Source organism: Chaetodon trifascialis, chromosome 8, assembly GCF_039877785.1.
Source record: "Chaetodon trifascialis isolate fChaTrf1 chromosome 8, fChaTrf1.hap1, whole genome shotgun sequence".
NCBI lineage: Eukaryota > Metazoa > Chordata > Actinopteri > Chaetodontiformes > Chaetodontidae > Chaetodon > Chaetodon trifascialis.
The window spans coordinates 2,087,689-2,107,500 of NC_092063.1; the positions used below are offsets into that span (position 1 = coordinate 2,087,689).

At 47.0% G+C, this 19,812-nt stretch overlaps 1 protein-coding gene across 1 annotated transcript in view; it reads right to left on the reverse strand.

Annotated features, from left to right (window-relative positions):
• Positions 1-19,812, reverse strand: part of lama5 (laminin, alpha 5) — a 79,703-nt gene that overhangs the window by 22,307 nt on the left and 37,584 nt on the right. Inside the window, exons 7-34 of the mRNA XM_070967627.1 lie at positions 16,247-16,362; positions 12,745-12,863; positions 12,534-12,624; positions 12,317-12,451; positions 12,106-12,171; positions 11,424-11,564; positions 10,527-10,664; positions 10,239-10,373; positions 9,561-9,695; positions 8,287-8,424; positions 7,565-7,617; positions 7,311-7,410; positions 7,163-7,215; positions 6,845-6,950; positions 6,658-6,757; positions 6,265-6,421; positions 5,410-5,548; positions 4,559-4,701; positions 4,300-4,403; positions 3,472-3,625; positions 3,214-3,377; positions 2,068-2,176; positions 1,684-1,781; positions 1,391-1,598; positions 866-992; positions 617-756; positions 364-479; positions 56-267 (exon numbers count right to left, since the gene is read on the reverse strand). Coding sequence (XP_070823728.1) covers positions 56-267; positions 364-479; positions 617-756; positions 866-992; positions 1,391-1,598; positions 1,684-1,781; positions 2,068-2,176; positions 3,214-3,377; positions 3,472-3,625; positions 4,300-4,403; positions 4,559-4,701; positions 5,410-5,548; positions 6,265-6,421; positions 6,658-6,757; positions 6,845-6,950; positions 7,163-7,215; positions 7,311-7,410; positions 7,565-7,617; positions 8,287-8,424; positions 9,561-9,695; positions 10,239-10,373; positions 10,527-10,664; positions 11,424-11,564; positions 12,106-12,171; positions 12,317-12,451; positions 12,534-12,624; positions 12,745-12,863; positions 16,247-16,362 — 3,497 coding nt within the window. The remainder of the gene's footprint in view (positions 1-55; positions 268-363; positions 480-616; positions 757-865; positions 993-1,390; positions 1,599-1,683; positions 1,782-2,067; positions 2,177-3,213; positions 3,378-3,471; positions 3,626-4,299; positions 4,404-4,558; positions 4,702-5,409; positions 5,549-6,264; positions 6,422-6,657; positions 6,758-6,844; positions 6,951-7,162; positions 7,216-7,310; positions 7,411-7,564; positions 7,618-8,286; positions 8,425-9,560; positions 9,696-10,238; positions 10,374-10,526; positions 10,665-11,423; positions 11,565-12,105; positions 12,172-12,316; positions 12,452-12,533; positions 12,625-12,744; positions 12,864-16,246; positions 16,363-19,812) is intronic.

Here is a 19,812-nt window from a genome sequence, read left to right on the forward strand (position 1 = left end):
CGCACTCGTGTAATCAGCGCGACCAAAGCTGAACACTTCCCGATCAGACACTCACGTCTGCAGTTGGGGAATCCCCAGTAACCCGTGGCGCACATGGAGCAGTCTCGGCCAATCACGTACGGCCTGCAGCGGCACTGACCGCCGAATGACTCGCAGGTGTCGCTCTCGGCTCCGACCTCGTGGCAGGCGCAGGGCATGGCACCGTTGTTGAAGAAGGCGGACAGAGACACGGCTGAGCCGAGGCAGAACGGAGAGGCGGAGGAAGGGCTGGAGGGAGGAAGAGGATGGAGGAAGAGTCATTAATTCATTGGTGGAGGAAATACTGTATAAGATCCAAACTGGCTCTGCTGCTGAAACACTGACTTGATGTAGAAGCTGTTTTGGCCACAGTTGCTGATGAAGTCGTAAGATTTATCCAGAGGTTCCTCGTTCAGGTAGCTGGAGCTGTAGCTCGCCTCAGGAACAACCAGCACGTAATCCTGCAGAGACACCACCGAGGAGGGTGGAGGGGGGGTTACGGCACGGAGAGAGGAAGAGGGATTAAGATTAAAATGAAGAAAGGAATCTGAGAGAGTCCAACACGAGGAGAGGGAGAGTGAGAAAAAAAGCCACCCACCAGCCACAGAGTCTTGCCAGCAGGTATCTGAACTGTGAGGAAGACCTCGTGGTCCGTCACATCCAGAATGATCTGATTCTCAGACACCAGGACGTTACGGCAGCCGTAAGCATGGGGACAGAAGGAGGCGTTGGCGTGGCCTGATGCACAGAAACACAGGTGAAAGCTAGTTATCGGCTGTTATTTACTGATTGTTCTGTCACACAGGATGCCGCCGCCTGCAGCCTCCAGCACTCACACTGCTCTTACCCTGCCAGATCCGTCCACCGTTAATGTACACCTGCACAGGAAAGGTGGGGTGGAGGGGCTGGTGATAGTGGAGGATGAAGACATAACGGCCCAGAGCATGGACACGGGTCGAGTACACCGCTGCATTCTGGGTAAGGGGATGATGAAGATGAGAGAGGGAGAAGAGACAGACAACGATAAGAGTGATGAAGCTGATTTTAAGATCCGACAGGTTATTTTTAATGAATCATGGCTTCAATAATTTGGAGGTTTGGAGTTAGATCTGTTTCTTATTCCTGGAACTGAAGCTCAGTGGACTCGTCTTAATCCTCTCGTGGTGTCCAGCCAGACAAGAGCCCCCCAGGAAATGTTCGAACGTGTGAATCAGTCCAGACTGTAGCTGTCCAACATCTGCATGCTGGGGTCATTTCCCACAGCTGGCTCAGGTTTCATATGAACTCCTCATAAAAGGCACAGCGGTAACTTCAGAGGAGGGTGGAGAGCTGAACCTTAACTTCACACACTCCATCACCTCCATCAGCGTACCTGCAGCGAATCCAGCCGGACGTGGTCGCCGTTATCTGCCCCGTGGGGAGGTCTGTCTCCTCCCGTCCAGGCGCCCTCGTCGCTCTGGTGCAGAGGAGGAGCTGCTGCAGGGGAGGCCAGGACGGGCTCCTGCATGGAGGAGCTCTGGCCCTCCTTGAGGACCAGAGAGTCTGACGGGGTCTGGAAGCGCGAGGGGACGCAGGAGGAGCTGCAGACGGAGAGGGGAGGAGGAAAAACATGAAGACTTCCAAAGGTGTTACAAAGGAGTGTTCGGTGAGTCTCTGTCACTTTACCTGTCAGGTGAGAACTGTCCATGAGTGCTGATGCAGTGGACTTTAGGCTCAACCTGCTCCATCGTAAACTGCTCTTTAGGTACCAGGTAGACTTTGTGCTGAGGACAATGAGGAAGCACAAATGCTCAAATCTCATCGATAACGTATTAAAATACACAGACAGCCAGAGTTTTAAGAGATTCTGATGGTTAAACTTCTCAATACTTTTACCATTTTATCAGCTAAATGATTCGATGACTGATCACTTAAATAAACCATTGGATTAAATGATGTTGATGACTCATTTATTAATTCATCATCATCCATTCAACATCTGCAGCTTTTTTTTGGGTGTTTGGGTGTTTTAGCAGTGTGAAAGTGAGGCTGACATGTTGGAGAACTCACCAGGAAGAAGCTGGCGCGGTCGGAGGTCAGCTGGATCTCCGTGTCGGCGGGGAGGGAGAAGACGGCCACTCTGTTCTGGTCGTCGATGGCCACGACTCGACACAGGAAGCTGCGCAAACACGCACACACAAACACACGTGGTGATTAAGAGCTGCTGACATCCTTAATGAAAGTGCACAGACAGTCACAGTAAACTGTGAACCAGCTGAGTCCACACACCACAGTGAGGACACACAGACTGTCCGCTGCAGCCAAACCAAACACAGCGTCTGTCTGTGACATTGGAGCGAAGGACATCCTCCTCCTCATCGCCTCTGCACGCTTCACCTGATGCATGTGTTCACGTATTCTAACATATTCTAGTGCTGTTCAAAGCAGAGCAAACATTAGTCCTCCTTCTTGGTTAAACAGCTTTTAAACAGCGTTCACTGAGGGTGCGTCAAGCTTTTAATAAAGGTGTTTTATTCCTGCTGTGAACTGTGTTATGGACAGTCAGACGGCCGTGAGACCTCAACACACTTTCAAGTTTTTGTCTTTAAGTCTTTTCTCTTTAATTTTCTTCAGCTGTGTTTCATTTCATCAATGATGAAGGTCTTAATTTGCAAATGTGAATCACAGAAAACCTGCAAGACTTCATTAATCCCCTATGGGGGAAGTTACAGGCAGCAGCAATAGTATCAGGGATTCGAAAAGGAGACTAAAAAGGGAATAAAATGCAAAATAGAAGATGAAAAATCAACTGTATATATATATACAATCTGCACAAAAAAGAGGGCAGCATTGAAAAATAATATTGATAATGGGAAAAACTGAAAATTGCACAAGGGTTAAGTAAAGTGTTTTTAACTTTTGCACATTAGATAACAATATATGCAACACAGACTACGAAAAAATATGTATATTGAAAGATAAATATGTGATGTTAAAGAAAATATGTAATATTGCACTTTATTTCATGGATGTTATGACAAGATAATGAAACACAGTTGTGCAAAGACAGTAAGTATGTAAACTTGTATGTATATATTTTGGTCAGAGGTGTAGAAATACTGTTTTCTCCAAGCAGCTTGAATTTCTCCATTTTTAAAAACAGGACAGTGAATGTGACAATATGACAAACGTCCTTTTGTCAGGTGCTGTTCGTACCTGTATTTGCAGTGCAGCAGGGTGACGCGGTGCTGGTGCGTTCGAGCTCCCGGCATGTTTACAGCCACAGACAGAGTTTGTGGTATTTCTTCCTCGCTGGAATATTCCACGACTAGAACGTGATCACCTGGAGACGGCAGGCGTCCTCGCAGCTCGACGCTGATCTGCAGCAGAAAAAGGGAAAACTGATTTCTAAGACATCTGTTGATCTGTGTTTCCACCTGTGTACACACTGCAGAAACATTCCCGCTCTCTTACGTCGTAGCCGCTGCAGACAGCCATGTCCGGGTGGCGCGGGGTCACCTTCTCCACTGGGCAGGGGCGCGGCAGGTGGTTGTCGTTGACGCAGCTGGCGTCGTTGCCGGACATGGAGGGGAAGGAGTCCAGAGACAGATACCTGTACAGCAGACAGCTGGACAGACACAGAGAGACAGGCAGCTTCAAACATGACCGTCTGTTCACTGTGTCCTCACAAGCATGGAAAGATATGGTTTAATGGGAAGTTTTCAGGAAGGAAACTGATCCGAGTTTTAAATGGATTTTTAATTACAAAGCTAGATTTTGGTTAAAGGAATAGTTTGTCAATTCAAAGATAAAGCCAGCAGCTGGTTAGCTTAGCTTAGCTTAGCATAGACACTGAAAATAGGGGAAACAGCTCTAAAACGTACCAACACGTTGCATGTTGGTGTTTACACTGAAGTGTACAAACTTTTTACAGAATTTTTCTTGTTCAGATTCAGTGAACTCTTGGAGCCTGTTGTCACTGGATGAGTCACTGCACCCGGCCAAGAACAGTCCCACACATCCCATAACTTCATCTTACGCTCGTTTTACCTTCGAACAGAGCCAGGCTCGCTGTTCCTCCTGTTTCCAGCCTTTGTGCTAAGCTAAGCTAACTGCCTGCTGGCTGTAGCCTCACACAGTATTTACTCTACAGATGTCAGAGTCTCATTAAGCACGTTTCCCAGGAGGTCAAATTATTCCTTCAAGAATAAAACTTTGAGCTCATTTCCACATGATGTTCAGCTGCCAATCACGGATTTCCCCCCTCTCATTGGCTGCTTGATTTCAGTGAATTATATGTACTTCTGGTTGGCGTCAGGTGAGGAGCTGTAGGAGCAGGGCTCGGTGACTCTGATCTGCAGGATGGGGGCTTCGTAGTAGGCACTGGGCAGCAGGACCAGGTAATCCTGAAGGCCACACAGAGCATGAAGCGTTGTTAGGCACATGAACAATAAGTACAGGCAGTGCAAAACATGACTAAGCGTTCTGTGCTAACGTTGGCTTTGCATCCTGTTAGAGGCTGAACCGTTTGTATACGTGTTTGTGTGTGTGTGTGTCTCACCAGCAGGATTCCCTCAGCCTCTATAACTACAGTCCAGGTTCCTGGGTTCAGGACAAACGGCTCCACAAAGTTGTTCTGGGGAACGTTGACGAAGGTCGGTTCCACGCTGGGAGCAAAGACAATCTGTTTGGACTGTTCTGAACCTAGAGAACACACACACAGACACACAGACACAGACACAGACACACACACACATACACAGCAGAGGGAAAAGCATAAATTATTAAGAAATTGTTTTAACGAAGAAAATTATATTAAAATTTAACACAAAAATGAAATTGTAGCGTAACAGGAAACAAAAACTGTGACTTCTGATTCACAAACGCACACACACACATGCTGTTCTAACACACACACACTCACACTGATACTGTGCTGTGATTGGTGGAGACCTACCTCCGCGGTTGACCTGATAGGCTGTTATTTTACCACTGGAGGTGGCGCCCTCAGAGTTTACATATCTGAGGATGAAGCGAGTCAGATAGACGTCTGCCTCGTTCACATAAACCTGAAGCTTCACTGCCGTCTATGACAGGGTGGAGAGGGAGGAGTGGGAGAGGAGGAGCGGGAAGGAGAGAGGAAGAAGTGTGGAGGGTGGAAGACATGAACTCTTAGTCTAAAAAGCCTGAACTCTGCACTGATCTGTGGCCCTGAAGGTGAGAGAGGATGGAGCAGAGGCCGCCACCGAAGGCTGTTCAACACCTGAGCAAAGCTTGGAAATCCAGAGGAAACAGAGGAGGAGAGAGGAGGTGCAGCGGAGGAAGTGAGGGAAGATATTCCTCTTCCATCGCTTTCTATTCCGATGCTGGAATGAGCGACAGGAGGCCGGAAAGAGGAGGCGCAGCACTCACAGTTACCACAGTAGTAGTTCCAGCCGTCCTCTATGACCGACACCCTGCCCAGAACATCCGAGCCCCCCCGGCTGGTGTAGCGCAGCACCACGTGGAAGAGGTCTGGAGAGCTGACGGACACCGACACCAACACTTTGGACTGCCGAGGGACCAGCGAGCAAGGCAGCAGGCAAAAGGGAGGGAGTAATGGGACGCGATACAGAGAGAGAAAAGAGCAATGAGGAGCAGGAGGAGAAGGAGGAGGACACCGACACAAAAGGAGGAACCGAGCCACCTTCACCGCTGAAAGCAAACCCTTTACGAGACACTTCAAGCCCAACAGATTCCTCTTTGGACACTTTTCAGCACAAACATGCAGAGGAGCTCAGAAAAAGATCTTTGTTGAAGATCCACTTGACGCTTTCAGAGCTTCTCACTTCATTAACAAACAGCTGCAAACTTCGGAATCGTACTGAGACCAGAAATACAAGTCTGACATGACTTCTGTCCACAGGTCAGTGTTGAATCATATGAAATGTCCAGCTGTCATGTCCTCTGGAGGTGTGTGTGCTGAGAAGAGAGACATCCCTTTAGATGTCCACACAGTACACAGCCATGCAGCACGCAGTCTGTCTCATGCAGGAGGAGCGTAAATGAAGGGCCACAGTCACAACATGTGCAACGCATAACACACATAATCCATTATAAACATACAAAAACACATTTCTTACTGTGGTCACAAATCTGCGAGAGGACAAGAAATATGCTGATCTGCTGTATTGGATATCTTTAAGTTAAATATAATATCGTCATATCCGTCACCGTCTCTGCTGGACTGATGGTGAAGGTCAAAGGTCATGGTTAAAGAGTTCCTACCTGGATGGGGGACATCTGAGCGTAACCTCTCCAGCTGAAGTCGGGGAACTCCAGAGGGTTGTAGCCGAATCGCACCGGCCGGCCGTCCAGCGTGGTTCCCTCCTCGATCTCAAACTTCAGATGATGGAGATCCGGGAAGTAATGATCAGGACGAGGTCTGCAGACACGGCATCATTAATTATCGAGAAGTGGAAGGAGACAAAACACCTTCTTTCTACGTGACCATCATCTGATAAACCAGGACAGTCAAATAACAACATGTTCTTTGTGATACAAGACAAAAGGAACGGTGAGGAAAAGCAAACATGGTCACAGTCACTGGTCATTACACACTGATGCTGACAGGAAGAACAGGTGCTAGTTTCAGGTCTGTGTTGCAGCTGTTACACTCACAGATTACACTTCGCTCCCTCCACGTTGGGTCTGCAGCGGCAGCGTCCGTTCCTCTCGCCACACGACTGACCTGCTGAGCCTCCGACATCACACTGGCAACCTAAGGGAAAGATGGCAGCACCTCAGAGCTCAAGCATTTGTCTGAAGGGGACATTTAGAGAGCGTTGTTGTCTGGATGAAGGCTCACCCTGGCAGCCGAAGTAGTTGTGCTCCTGCAGGTTGTAGAAGCCGTCTTTACAGGTGGAGCAGGTTCCACTGCAAGCGTTGGGCTTACAGTGACACTGACCAGTTTCCTGCCAGGGGCAAGAAAGAATTCATCATAATCATCACAACAGACCTTAAAGCACGTCACATCAACCGCAAAGTAATCCAAGATATGAATTTCTGTCTTCCAGGGCAAATATTCATGAGCTAACTGCATCACAAAGGGACCACAGTATTAAAAGTGTTGTGTAAACAGTATAAATATAGACTCAGAGGAAGCGCTGCAGTTTAATTTGCTCACCTGTGCACACTCTGCAACACCGCTGACAGTACCTGCAATGTTACACTCGCAGTCTGCAGGAGAAAGAAAACACAGACTTCAGTCCATTTACTGCATTCACACCAGCAAAACACGCATTGTGAGATGTGTACGCATGTGTTCATCTCACTGGTGCATCCGTCAGGAGTGTCAGGGGAGAGGTTCCAGTACAGAGGTCTACACCTGTCACAGGCCGGGCCCTCCACGTGAGGAAGGCACTTACACTGGCCCTGAGAGAGCGGAAATAAACCAGGAAATCTATTACAGTGCTGCGGTAATGATTCTTAAATCCCACCTGTGTCGCTGTATGCACATTTCAAAAGTTGACCTTTATATAAAAGTTACAACATGAGCCACATAAGAAATAAAGGCAGGAAAACTTACCAACGGTAGCTGCACCCCATGCCGAACGGAGCCTGCAGGGTGGCAGGTACCAGCTGAAACGACGAAGAAAGAACAAACATTACAGACAGACTGTGACGGGTTGAGCCATCGGTCCTTGTCTCTAGTCATCATTATTACAGAGCTGCCTTCATTTCCTCTGTTATCACTGTAATAAACCGCAGCTCTTCTAGCATACTGCATGCTAACAGTGTGTTTTGTAAGCTAGCAGCACTTTGTCTGGCTTTAAGTCACACTGATAGCACACACAATGTGCAGCTGGTGGTAAGAAACATGAGACTGAAGGTCAGTGGAGAGGGGAGCTTCATATTTTGAAGCCTGAAAGTCTGCTTTTAACTGAAAAACCATTATTCTTCCACAGCGATTTGGAGTTTGCCAGCTAGCCTAGCCGACATAGCAACAGAAGCATGTAGCTAGCTGGTTAGCTCGGCCGCTGAGTTCTATTAAAAACAATAAAACAATGTCAATTAGACTTATACAACTAAAATGCATTAATGTGTTAGAAATGTTTCTTTGAGTGTGTGTGTGTGTGTGTGTGTGTGTGTGTGTGTGTGTGTGTGTGTGTGTGTGAGATTAGCTGCAGGTCACATTAACTGCAGCTGTCACACCTCACTTCCATTATGTTAGACAGACGAGAATTTGCCTGTGTTTACCTTGTGTGTGTGCTTTGTGTGTGTGTGTGTGTGTGTGTGTGTGTGTGTTACCTTGGCAGGTGGGGAAGCCGTAGGAGCCGTGTGCACAGCTGTCACACCTGAGTCCCACCACGCTGGGCAGACACACACACTGGCCGGTCACCTGGTCACAGCTGGTGTAGCGGGAGCCTTCAGCAGAGCACTGGCAGGCTGCGACAGACACCACAGTCATTAATCGATCACTGAGGAACATTGATTTATTCAGCCGACAGCTTCAAAAGAAGTCTGCAAATCATCTCAGCTTTCAACAACACAAAGTCGAGGTGTTTCTATTAGGGATGTCCCGATCATGTTTTTTTTGAGTCCGAGTCTGAGTCATTTGATTTGATTTGATTTGTATCTGCTGATATCGGGTCCCGATCTGATACTTCTATAAAACATTATGAAACGAACTAAGAGCAAAGAATAAGATCCAGGATGTCCCTTATTTTTATTTTTTTATTTTTTACCAATGGCTCTTATATTAACATGTAACACTTATGCACAATTGTGCATGCATGCAGTGCAGTGCCTTGTAAACTTCTATGAGGTATCTTGAATTACAGTCTCAAGTCAGAACAGAACACAGAAATAAAATAAAATTTTCTTCTCATTGGGAAAAGTGCAACATTAAAGACTCAATAGTCTAGTATTAAAACAAATAGCAGCTTAACTTAAAATATCAAACTGTTATCAAGCAGCCTAAGGCCAGTATTGTGCGTTTTGGAACTGCACTCCTAACGCGTATTCTCAGCGCAGCGTACTGTAAACTGCAGTGCAGTGTATTGAGGGGTCGTATCAAGTTTGTGGTGTTAAAAGCAGCTTTGTCCTTCCCACCTCTCGAGATCCTGATTTTGCATATCAGTTTGCAACTGCATTGTACTCGTTGTTCACTGTGAAATATTTCCACACAGCAGACATAAACGTAGCAGCATATCACGCGCCTCTGCTTCAAAACAAACTGCTGCGTGCTGCCGTGTTCCACGCATGCGCTGTTCAGTGGCGTCTGTCACAGACACAGACCGGCCTGTAAACGTTGGTAGTTAATAAATACTATTTTACTCTCATTTATTTTATGCACTAGCCCATATATTGTAAATGTGATTAAAAATAACAATAAGTATGTATATGTATATATATTATTTATCCGATAACTGATCGGGACATAACGTCTGAGTTCCGATCGAGTCTGCAGTCACACGATCAGATCGGGACAACCCTAGTTTCTATTATTCTGTCCACACGTAGACCCAAGAAACTTCTACAACACAAACCAGGTGGAGTCTCATTAAAGCTGGGTGACTTACGTGTGCAGCTTGGGTAACCGTAGTACCCAGGAGCACACTGGTCACACGCCGCTCCGCTGTAATTGGGCCGGCAGTGGCAGTGGCCCGATGCGGTGCAGCTGGTGTCCAATGAGGTGCGAGGATCACAGGTGCACACTGAGAAAACCAGAAGTGAGACATGTGGTTAGAGGACGAATAAGAACCTGAAAGACACAAAGTCTTTTTGGGCCGCTGCGTCACGTGATCCAAAACCAAATACAGCCACGAGGCCTTGATGCAGAGCTTCACATTAGCGCGCTGCTTCTCCTGCTAGCTGCGCATACCAACAAACTCTGGTTCAGGTTGTGTATTTTCACTTATTAGAATCAGGAAACTGTTCAGGAAACTGTTCTACCAAGTTGTGGGAGAAGAGCGCACTGTTAGCTGCCAGCCCAGAATCCTCTCCTTATGGCATTCGTGCAGCTGGATTTATTCTACTTGACACTGAAAAGGTGAAACCTCAATAAAGCGTCGTAAAATTTAACGAGGCAGTGTAACACCTCATGAGAAGGTGTTTAAAGTGTTTCCATGTGAGTCCATCTGCGCTCAGTCCAACAGGATGTCTCTCCTTTCATTAGCGTAGGAGCGGATCGGCAGAAACAGATGCATTTAATCAGGCCGTCTTTTCAGCTTTCTGCGTGTGTGTGTCTGTGCATGTACCTTGACAGTCGGGGTAGGAGTGGAATCCAGATCTGCACTGCTCACATCGAGGACCCTGAAACTCCGGTCTGCACAGACAACGACCGGACGCGTCGCAGCCTTCAGGTAAAGAGCCGACTGAGCTGCAGCCACACACTGCGGACAGAGAGGCAGCTTTAAGACGCTTTAACTGATGATGTGAGGTCATACAAGTCATCTTCTTCCATAATGCCCTGCTGGTGGAACAGAGTGCTCGAAACAGATCGATGACTGATCATCTGGACACTGAAGCCGCCACACATGACTCACGCTGGCAGAGCGGGTAGTTGAAGTAGCCCGGGGCGCACTGGTCGCACTGGAAACCCTGGAAACCACTGCGACACACGCCGTGACCGGTGACCACGTCACATGACCCGTCCAGACAGCCGGGACCTGAGCACTGACAGGCTGCAGACACACACACACACACACACACACACACACACACACACACACAAACAGAAGCGAATAAACAACTTAAAGACAATAATATAAAATATGTGTGTGATTGGCAGAGAGGTGTGAAACTATTTACAGAGATCAACACAGGAATGCTGTTTATTCAGGAGAGTGTGTGTGTGTGTGTGTGTGTGTGTGTGTGTGTGTGTGTGTGTGTGTGTGGGGCTGCTCCTGGGTGGTAGACTAACACAGCACAAATAAACACACCGATAAATGAAGCGTCTGGACCTCCTGACTCTGTTTGTGCATTTGTAATTTCACCTGTGAGAAAAACAAACGCTCCCGATGCGTGAAGCTCGACTGAAGGCAGCGAAGCCGTTAAACTAAAAATGGCTGAGCGCCTTTAAGATCGAAGAACGCGAGGGGGTGGAACAGACTGCTGTTGAGGAGGAAGTTTAGAGTTTTCTTACTTTCTTACTCTTTCCACCAAAATTTCCAAATTCCACCTAAAATGTTCTGCAAGCTTTAGATTTTTAGCTAAAAAACATCAAGTTTCACCAAATGTCCATTCATATATTTTAGAGCTACAAAGATTAGTCCATTATTTGATTGGTTAATTAACAGAAAATTAATCTATTTCAAGCATAAATATTAAATATCTGATTCTCAAATCTGAGAACCTGCAGTCAGCTGAATTTTTGGGGACTGATGTCACCTTGCAGCCCTCATATATTTTCCTGTCAGTCTCTCCGTGTAGCCGTGTCTCACCCTGACAGTTGAGTCCGTAGAAACCTGGCGCGCAGGTGTCGCAGTGGTCACCGGTGAAACCTGGTTTACAGATGCAGGTCCGGGTTCGGGGGTCCGGCCTGCAGGAGTTATCCACAGTTCCGGCTGCGCTGCACTCACAGTCTGCACAGAAAGAGCGTAAACGGGTTCACTGGGGTGCAGCTTCTCATCAATAAAGTTATTTAATTTGTGATAAGGACAGCAGATTTCTTCTCTGTGATGAGAACGAAGGATGTTTATCTCAAACTGAACCCGCCTCAGCAAACAAACACGAACTGCTGAACCACAGTGGGCAGAGGACGCTGACATGTCCCCCTGAGGTGGGACTGAACGGTGTTTTGGTCCAGGTTATCACAGCACAGAAACTTTCCCAAAACTCCCCCAAACATCTGACCAACACCAAGCACATCAACAGCTGGACAGATGAGGGAGGACAGGAGAGGACACAAGTCCACAAGTATGAGTTCTATTATACTGAATTTTAATTAACTGGACCTCTTTGCATGTTTCTGCAAAGAAAGTTTAGAAAGTTTCATCTTTTCTCTGAAGTGAATTCGTTCTTTATGCTTTTTTTTTTTTTTTTACTAATCCCAGACCCAGAGGACAACAGGACAACAGAGAAAACACAACTCCAGAGCAGAGAAGACAGAGCGGACGGTCTTACTGATGATCTCTCCTGCTGGTTTGGCCTCGCCGTTGTTGTTGTTGTTGGTGGGATACGTGGGGACGGCTGATGGACACAGACACAGAGATTAGAAGCCATGTTTGATTGTGACTTTCAGTTTTTGCTTTGGAGCTGGATCTGGCGGCTCTGTCCGGTCTCTTTGGACACTGAACCCCAAAGCTCAGACGGTGTTTCTGCTGCTGGAACTCACGGTAACAGTCTGGGAAGCCGATGAAGCCGCTGGCACACGACTCGCAGTTCTCGCCGCTGAAGTTGGGTTTGCAGAAACAGCGACCGGTCAGATCCTCACAGGTGCCGTCTGTAAACTCCGACTGACAGTCGCAGCCTGCAGAGACACGACGACACGATATAAACGACGGAGACCTCAGCGCGACCATCGTGTGATCTGACAGACTGCCGGCACTCACGTGAGCAGGCCAGCGGGGACTCGATGGGGTGGTCAGGTGACCTGTAGTAGGTGGGGATGCAGCGCTCACAGTTGACTCCAGTGGTGTGATGCTGGAAGAGTTCCCATCAGGGTCAGCTCATTATGACTTCACAGAAACCAAACTCGACATTGCGATGCAGATAAAAAAGATTACATATGCTAATTTTCCAACTTCCGCTTAAAGGTCTTACCTGACAGCTGAGGCAGACTCCGCCTCCTCTGTAGTGTCCGTGGACGTCCAGACTTCCTCTCCTCTGATCAACCTCGGGGTCGTAGTAGCAGTCAAACGAGTGGCGGTGACAGTTACACGCTGAAACACGGCATGAGATGTTTAAGTGTTTAAGTTAGAACAGACGAGCAGCAGCAGCTTGAAACATCCAGAGCATCAAACAAATAAAGTACGAATGAACTAATGATGACAGAGTAAATCAGGGTGCGTGTGCAGGTGAAAAGCTCTGGAGACCTTGAGAAGCTGTTTTTTGTCAAAGAATTTAAGCGGTGCAGTTTAACATAAACTCTTCTTTCCTGCACCCAAAAAAGCTTTTTAGGCCAAATTTATTTACATACATAAACTTTTTCACCCAGAGCGGAGTGACTTGAATAAAGTCTCTCTGTTGAAACACCTTTAACGATCCGTACTTGGCTTCTCATTAATTTTAAATAAGCATAGTGAAGAAGTGAAAAGGAGGAATGATAACTTCTCTGCAGTATTACTGTTAAACAAAACATGGTAATTATAGTTGGTGCTGTATGACATAATTAACAACAGGATCCAATCTCACAGATCTTTTCATGAGCAGGTGATTCAACAAAGAACAACAGCTGCACAGATGCCCACAAACACACAGAGAGCATTCGGAAAGAAGCCTGTAAGCCTTCACCTGGAGGGTAAAACCTGCCGCCAGCCAGGAGACAGGAAGCAGGAGAGAAGAGAATAAAAGACTTACTAATCAGCACAGGAGCACATGTTTGATTTAGGACACACACAGAAGATGCTGCTATCACTTTTCATGACGTTCAGACCTGCAGCCACACGAAAGGCTGAACCTGAAACCCCAGACATTAGCCTGAGCCCACTCTGTGAAGTCACTTCAAATGCAGGTGTTGTTTTGAAGCCTGTTTCCTCTGACAGGTGGTCTGTCAGGGTGGGGGATCACACACTGCACTCAGCATCACATTCAGCATGTTTCCAAACAAATCCGAGGAGGACAGAAAGGAGAGAAGCTGCAATTAACCCGACCACACGAGCTTCACGGCTTCCTGACGGGACACCTGATGAAAGTGGGTTAGCGGGAGCAGGAAGGTGGGGGATATTTCAGGGATCATAAAAGGCTTTTTTCATGTCTGATCAAAGACTCGTTAGAGCTGTCGCACTTTTAATTGTTTGGGAACTGACACCAGCTGAAGCGCTTGAGATTAACATACATGCATGTGTTCCTGTGTGTATTCGAGGTGAGCACAGGTGGGGGTGAAGCTTATCCCAGCATGCACTGGGTAAAGAAGTGGGGTACATCTGTCATCTTATTCCTTTACCACCGCATGCTGGGATATAATAAATTATTGTCATATTATTACATACTGTGCTGTTTAAAACAGTGCCTCAGAGATAAATGTGACGTCTGTGTGTTCATATAAACATCTGGTTTCTCTCTGGTTCAACGTATAATCTATGAGTCCTGCTCTTTTACAGCCTCCCATACAGTCGCCGTGTAACCCATAAAACAGCTCAGAGGGCAGATGTTCACATGTTTGTTTGGCTGCATGAGGACAGGAAGGAGCAGCTAGACTCAAGGAGGAGAAGGAGAAGAAGAAGAAGAAGAAGAAGAAGAAGAAGAAGAAGAAGAAGAAGAAGAAGAAGAAATCGACAACTGCAGGGAAATGAGTTCCTGTGTGTGTGGAGGCCCAAACTTACTGCAATAGTTTGAAATACATGAGGAGATCGATACCATGACAGTTAGCTTAGCTTAGCATAAAGACTGGAAACAAGGGGAAAAGGCTAGCCTGACAAAAACAAAACAAAATCTGCAAAGAAGCTCCTCTAAAGCTCAACGTTTAATCTCGCTATCTTGTTGATTAATCCATCGTTTCCAGGGTTTGGTTTTCATGCAGGACTTCTTCTCGGTTGAGTGATTTCCTGGAGTCCTCATCTTCATCAGGAAGTTTCAAGGAACCAGCGAAGACAACAAGATAAAGAGTCGTGTTCGTGCTTGTGTAACTGATTTCTTTGCCTTTGATTACAAGACTGAAGAGGAAGAAGGTCTGATGGCCCAAATCTGACCTCCATGTTGTTCACGTCCACACACAGTAAAGAGACTACACACACGTCCAGACTTAATCTGAGATAAAGAAAGAACTGCAGGCTTCAGACAGTCACAGTCACACAGCCATAAAATCCAGAGCAAGCTCTCCTCCTCATACAGAGCGAGTGAAGCCCTGATAGAGCTCTGTTCTTATCTGCCCCTCAGCGCCTGAGAGGTGCCGGCTGAATAAACCAGCGTTCCTTTATCCTCCAGCTCCTGATAGCACTGAGTGTTTTTCTCAGACCTGAGGCTCATTTCAGGTTTTTCCCTTCTTGAATTCAAGTAAAACGAAATCTAAAAAAGACCTTGAAGGACTATCCAGTGCGGGGAGTCAGGCAGGTGATACACCTGTGATACCTCCTCTCTGCAGGAGCAGCTGGATTCTATAACTGTTTCCTCTCATCGGTCTTATAAAGGCTGATGCTGCGGTGGTCCACCTCCTGCAATGACTGAGCACTCAACAACTACAGCTCCCATGAGGCTTTGCTGCAGCAGCGCTTCCACAGACGCCTGCATCTCTCTCTCCGCAGTTTTCGTCATATCACGTTGTCCTTTGGTGACCTTTCTGCCGCTGTGATGCTCACGCTGTTCCTGTTAAATATAACTGCAGCTTTGATAACAGACGGCGGTCACGTGTAAATAGAAGCAGAGTTTGGATAACAGAACAGAGAGACAGCCGGTGGACAGTCAGGAGACAGACAGAGTGCTCGTCAAAGGGAGCCATGTGCAGATCATCCGTCTTCATGGCTTAAACACGAGTGTTCATCCAGCTTGTCATTAGTACAACACCATAATTTCTCTAAAAAAGGGACAATGCAAAAAAGACTAAAGACAGCAAACACACAAAACAAAAGGAAAGAAAGCACACAACACAGTTAGTGAGAACAAGTCAAGTTCTGCTCTTTAAGATTCCCATTTTTTCCATTTAACATGACAACGAGCCCCTTTATCGTCTTACATGACAAATTTTCAAATGCTGCTCTTCATCCGTCCTGACTCACAGGAAAGTCAAGACGTGTTGTCCATTTTTTGAGACAGACAAACTACGTCTGAGCGTCTCTTCACGGGTGGAACGTCCCGTCACAAACAGCCCAGATTTTTAAGACACACTGAGCGTGTTGACGTCTGTTCACGAAGGATTTTTTATTCCAAACACTGAAGCATTTTCAAGTGATGCAGCTCAGATGTGCACATGTGAAAGGACTGTGTGTGTGTGTGTGTGTGTGTGTGTGTGTGTGTGTGTGTGTGTGTGTGTGTGTTCAGCCTCATTAAATTAAAGCCAACTAAGAGAAAACACATTCCTCTGCAGGGGTCACTGATTCCACTGCGTGTGTGCGTGTGAGCACGAGTTCATCCACATGTGTGTCAGTGCACGGCGTCAGGCCATACTCACGTTCGCACTCGTTGGCGCTGTAGGTCGTGGCCGGTTTCCATGGCAACTGGTGGTATCCAGGGCAACACTGGTCACAGGACACGCCACAGGTGTTGTGCTGACAGTCGCACTGTAACCTGTAAACAACAACAGTAAAGACAACAGAGCTGAAAAAGTTTTTGACTTCAGCTCTCAATGTTGCTTTAACACTATCTCACACACACACACACACACACACACACACACACACACACACACACACACACACACACACACACACACACACACACACACACACAGCCATGGGATGTGTGTGTCTCAGCTCTTTGTGTTTTGGGTAAAACATCATTTGAACTTGTCTCTAAAGTTCACATTCCTCCTCCTCTTCCTCACTTCAACCGGACAGAAAAAGAAAGAAAGAAGGAGAGACGAGTGTGACAGAGAGTCAAAAGGGAATAAAACGACCCCCCTCAATGAAAGAGTTAATCTTTCTCCTCCATCGACGGCGGCTGACTGCTTCACCCCGGCCTTTAATCGGATTAAAGGCCTGCAGAGTGTGGCCAAAACACAGAGAGAGAAACGCCTCCACCAGAGCATGCAGGAGGAAGAGGCTAATATTTAGCTTTTTTCTTGTGTGATTGAGGAAAATGAATGAAATACGGAGCTCAAAGAGGAAAAAAACATCCTCTTCAGACCAAAGCAGCGTCCAGCACTAACTCAGGCCTCTGTTGATCCAGCAAACATCCTCCTGGAAACTGATAAATACATAAAAAATTGGACTCTTTGTGCTGCTGCTGTTTTCAGGACATTTGTTTCATGCGTTCATGCAGGAAGTGTCACTCTGGCCTTGAAACCCCGCCTGTACCTGAGTGGATGGACGCTCCAGCTGCTGGTCCGACCTTCAGTTTGACTTCATGTTTTCGAATAATAAAAACGCAGCAGCTGTTTTGGGAAGTGGCGTCTGAATAACCGAGGCGACAGATAAGACACACAGCTGCAAACCCTGCTTGATTTGTCTACTCGAGGAGCTCCTCTGGTGTTATTGGAGCCGTGAGCTGGTCGGGTTTTGGCTGATATCACTGTGTGTTTGCAGGCTGAGGAGCAGAACATGTTATACTACAACAGTTTGTGTTTGAGAGGGTCTGCTCTGCTGTGGGAGGAGTGCGTCTGCGCTCTGCTCCGGGCTGATAACACGGCTGTGCATTGTGTTTCCAGAGGCTGATTGTGTTTCCAGCCTTCACCTTCACTATCAGATCCTTCGTTCAGCGTTTGATTCACACGCTCGCTCATGCATCCCTCAGCTCTCTCGCCCTCCCTCCCTCTCTCCATCCCTCTTTCCTCTCCTCCCTGGCGAGCAGCTCCATTGGAGCGTTTTAGGAAATGACTTTCAATGGAGGGTTTCCACCCAAATTCACTACTTCCCGGTTTGGACCGTTAGCTGTGGACCAGCAGCTTCCTGAGCGAGCACAGAAACTGAAGCTGACTTTCACCGTTCAGTGTTTGACATCCACATCGACAGTTTACAGGACCAGTTTCTCTGAATCATTCCCAGAATATTTGTGCTTTAAGAGTTAGAGCTTCAAATGAGCCTTTCTTTCTCTTTCTGCACGACCAACGTGGACGAGTTCCCCGCTGACATGTGCAGCTCGATGGACGGAGGCGCTCCCGGTGAACGTAAACACGAGCTGGTTCTGTTTACTGACAGAGAGCTGAGAGAGCTGGAAGTGTCGGTTCAGGACGGATTGTCTGATATCAGTCAGGCAGGAAATCAAACAACACACAGACTCAAAATGCAAAACCGTTTTCTAAGAATCCTTCCAGCTGTTGTCCAACAGCCAGACTGTTGACTGTTGGACAATAATTAGGTGTCCTCCTCGCCCTCAAACCAAACACCAAATGAGGGCAGATTTGGAGGAAAGTTGTGTTGATTAGCTGCGATTTGGTGATGAAAACCGTGTCGGAGCTGCTGAGGGTGACGTCACTCTGGGTTTCCTAAAATAAAACGCTCATGTTTTAGTTTATTTTAAGTTTTTGCTCGCATATTTGCTTTTAATTCTGCTGAGGCAAACTCTGATAGAACGCTCTTCATCATAACACTGCCTTTAAACACTGACCTGCAGTCGGCCGACCTGCCGCCATCCTTCACACACCTGCTGGATGAAACCACGTTAAACAAAGTCCAGCATTGATGTCAGCTTTCAGAGCTGCATTCCTTCGCTCTGACGCAGAGAGGATTCATTTCGGCTCCTCGTGCCGCGTTCCCATCAAACACCTGCCTGCACGAAACGAGCAGACTCAAGGAGCTTTTCCTTAAAACCACACAGGACACCAGTCCACGTCCCTGCGTCCTCACTGCCGTCCCACTGTTTAAAATACCACAATCACGTATTTATACTCACCGCAGTATCACAGCTGTAATGTTTGAATGCCAGTTTCTGAAGCAGAGATTATATTTGAAGAGAGCTTTAAACAGTTTAAAGAAGGATTCGTGTCTCTTCCAGTAAGGCCGATCACTCTTTTATGTGTGAAATGTCCTGAAGCTCAGTCTATTCTGTGGTAGAGCCGGACAGCTGCAGCTGAAGGTGAAAACCATGCAGGTCTTTGCTCTGCCTGTCTTTTTCTCCCTGATGAAGCCTCAGCACAGTGTTAACTCTGCGGCTGACTGATCAGCTCTCAGGACGGGAAACAGCTTGAAATGTCAAACAAGCTCCTTTCCTCATTTTTTACTTGTGTTTCTCTTAATGCTTTCTTTTTCTTCTTGGCATTTGGAGGAATTTGTGAATTTTCGCTTTGCCAGAACTGGACCTCCATCGTGTCAAAAACCCCAGATGGACCTGCTTCAGTGAACGGCTCTTCATCAGATCAGCGACATCATCAGTCTGATCCGAGAGGTTTGTTTCACAGTGATGGTACTGTGTAAGAAAAATCATCTCATCCGACCTGTAAGGGAAATAACCAGCAGGTTAAGTTAGCACTGATGCTAACATGCTAGCCTTAGCTTTCACCAAGCTGTGTCGCCACAAAAGCCGGCGGGTGCTCGGCATCCAGGAGCTTCAGTTCAGCATGTAAAACAGGAAATCAGACCAGGCCTTGCAGACTTGTTGAGCCGTATTTTAATTAGTGCTGGACTTCAGAAATGTGCGCCACGGACCTCTGAGACTCTTCTTCACTTTCCATCTCTCGACACGCAGACAGAGTTATGTTCCACACTCACTGAGGAGTCACATCTGCAGCAGCTCCTCCTCTTTATGCTCAACACACACACACACACACACACACACACACACACACACACACACACACACACACACACACACACACACACACACACACACACACACACACACACACACACACACACACACACACACACACACACACACACACACACACACACACACACACAGCGGCGGTGCTGATGATGAATCCAGATGTTGAACTGGAGGTGATGCAGCGAAGTGAAACCAAATGACGCTGAACAGAGCAAACTCTGACGAGCAGCCAGCTGGCAGCGGTACGAGCCCACACGGAGGCTAAACGAGGCTAAATAAACAAACTAATTAAAGGACAACAGGTATTCTCCTCTG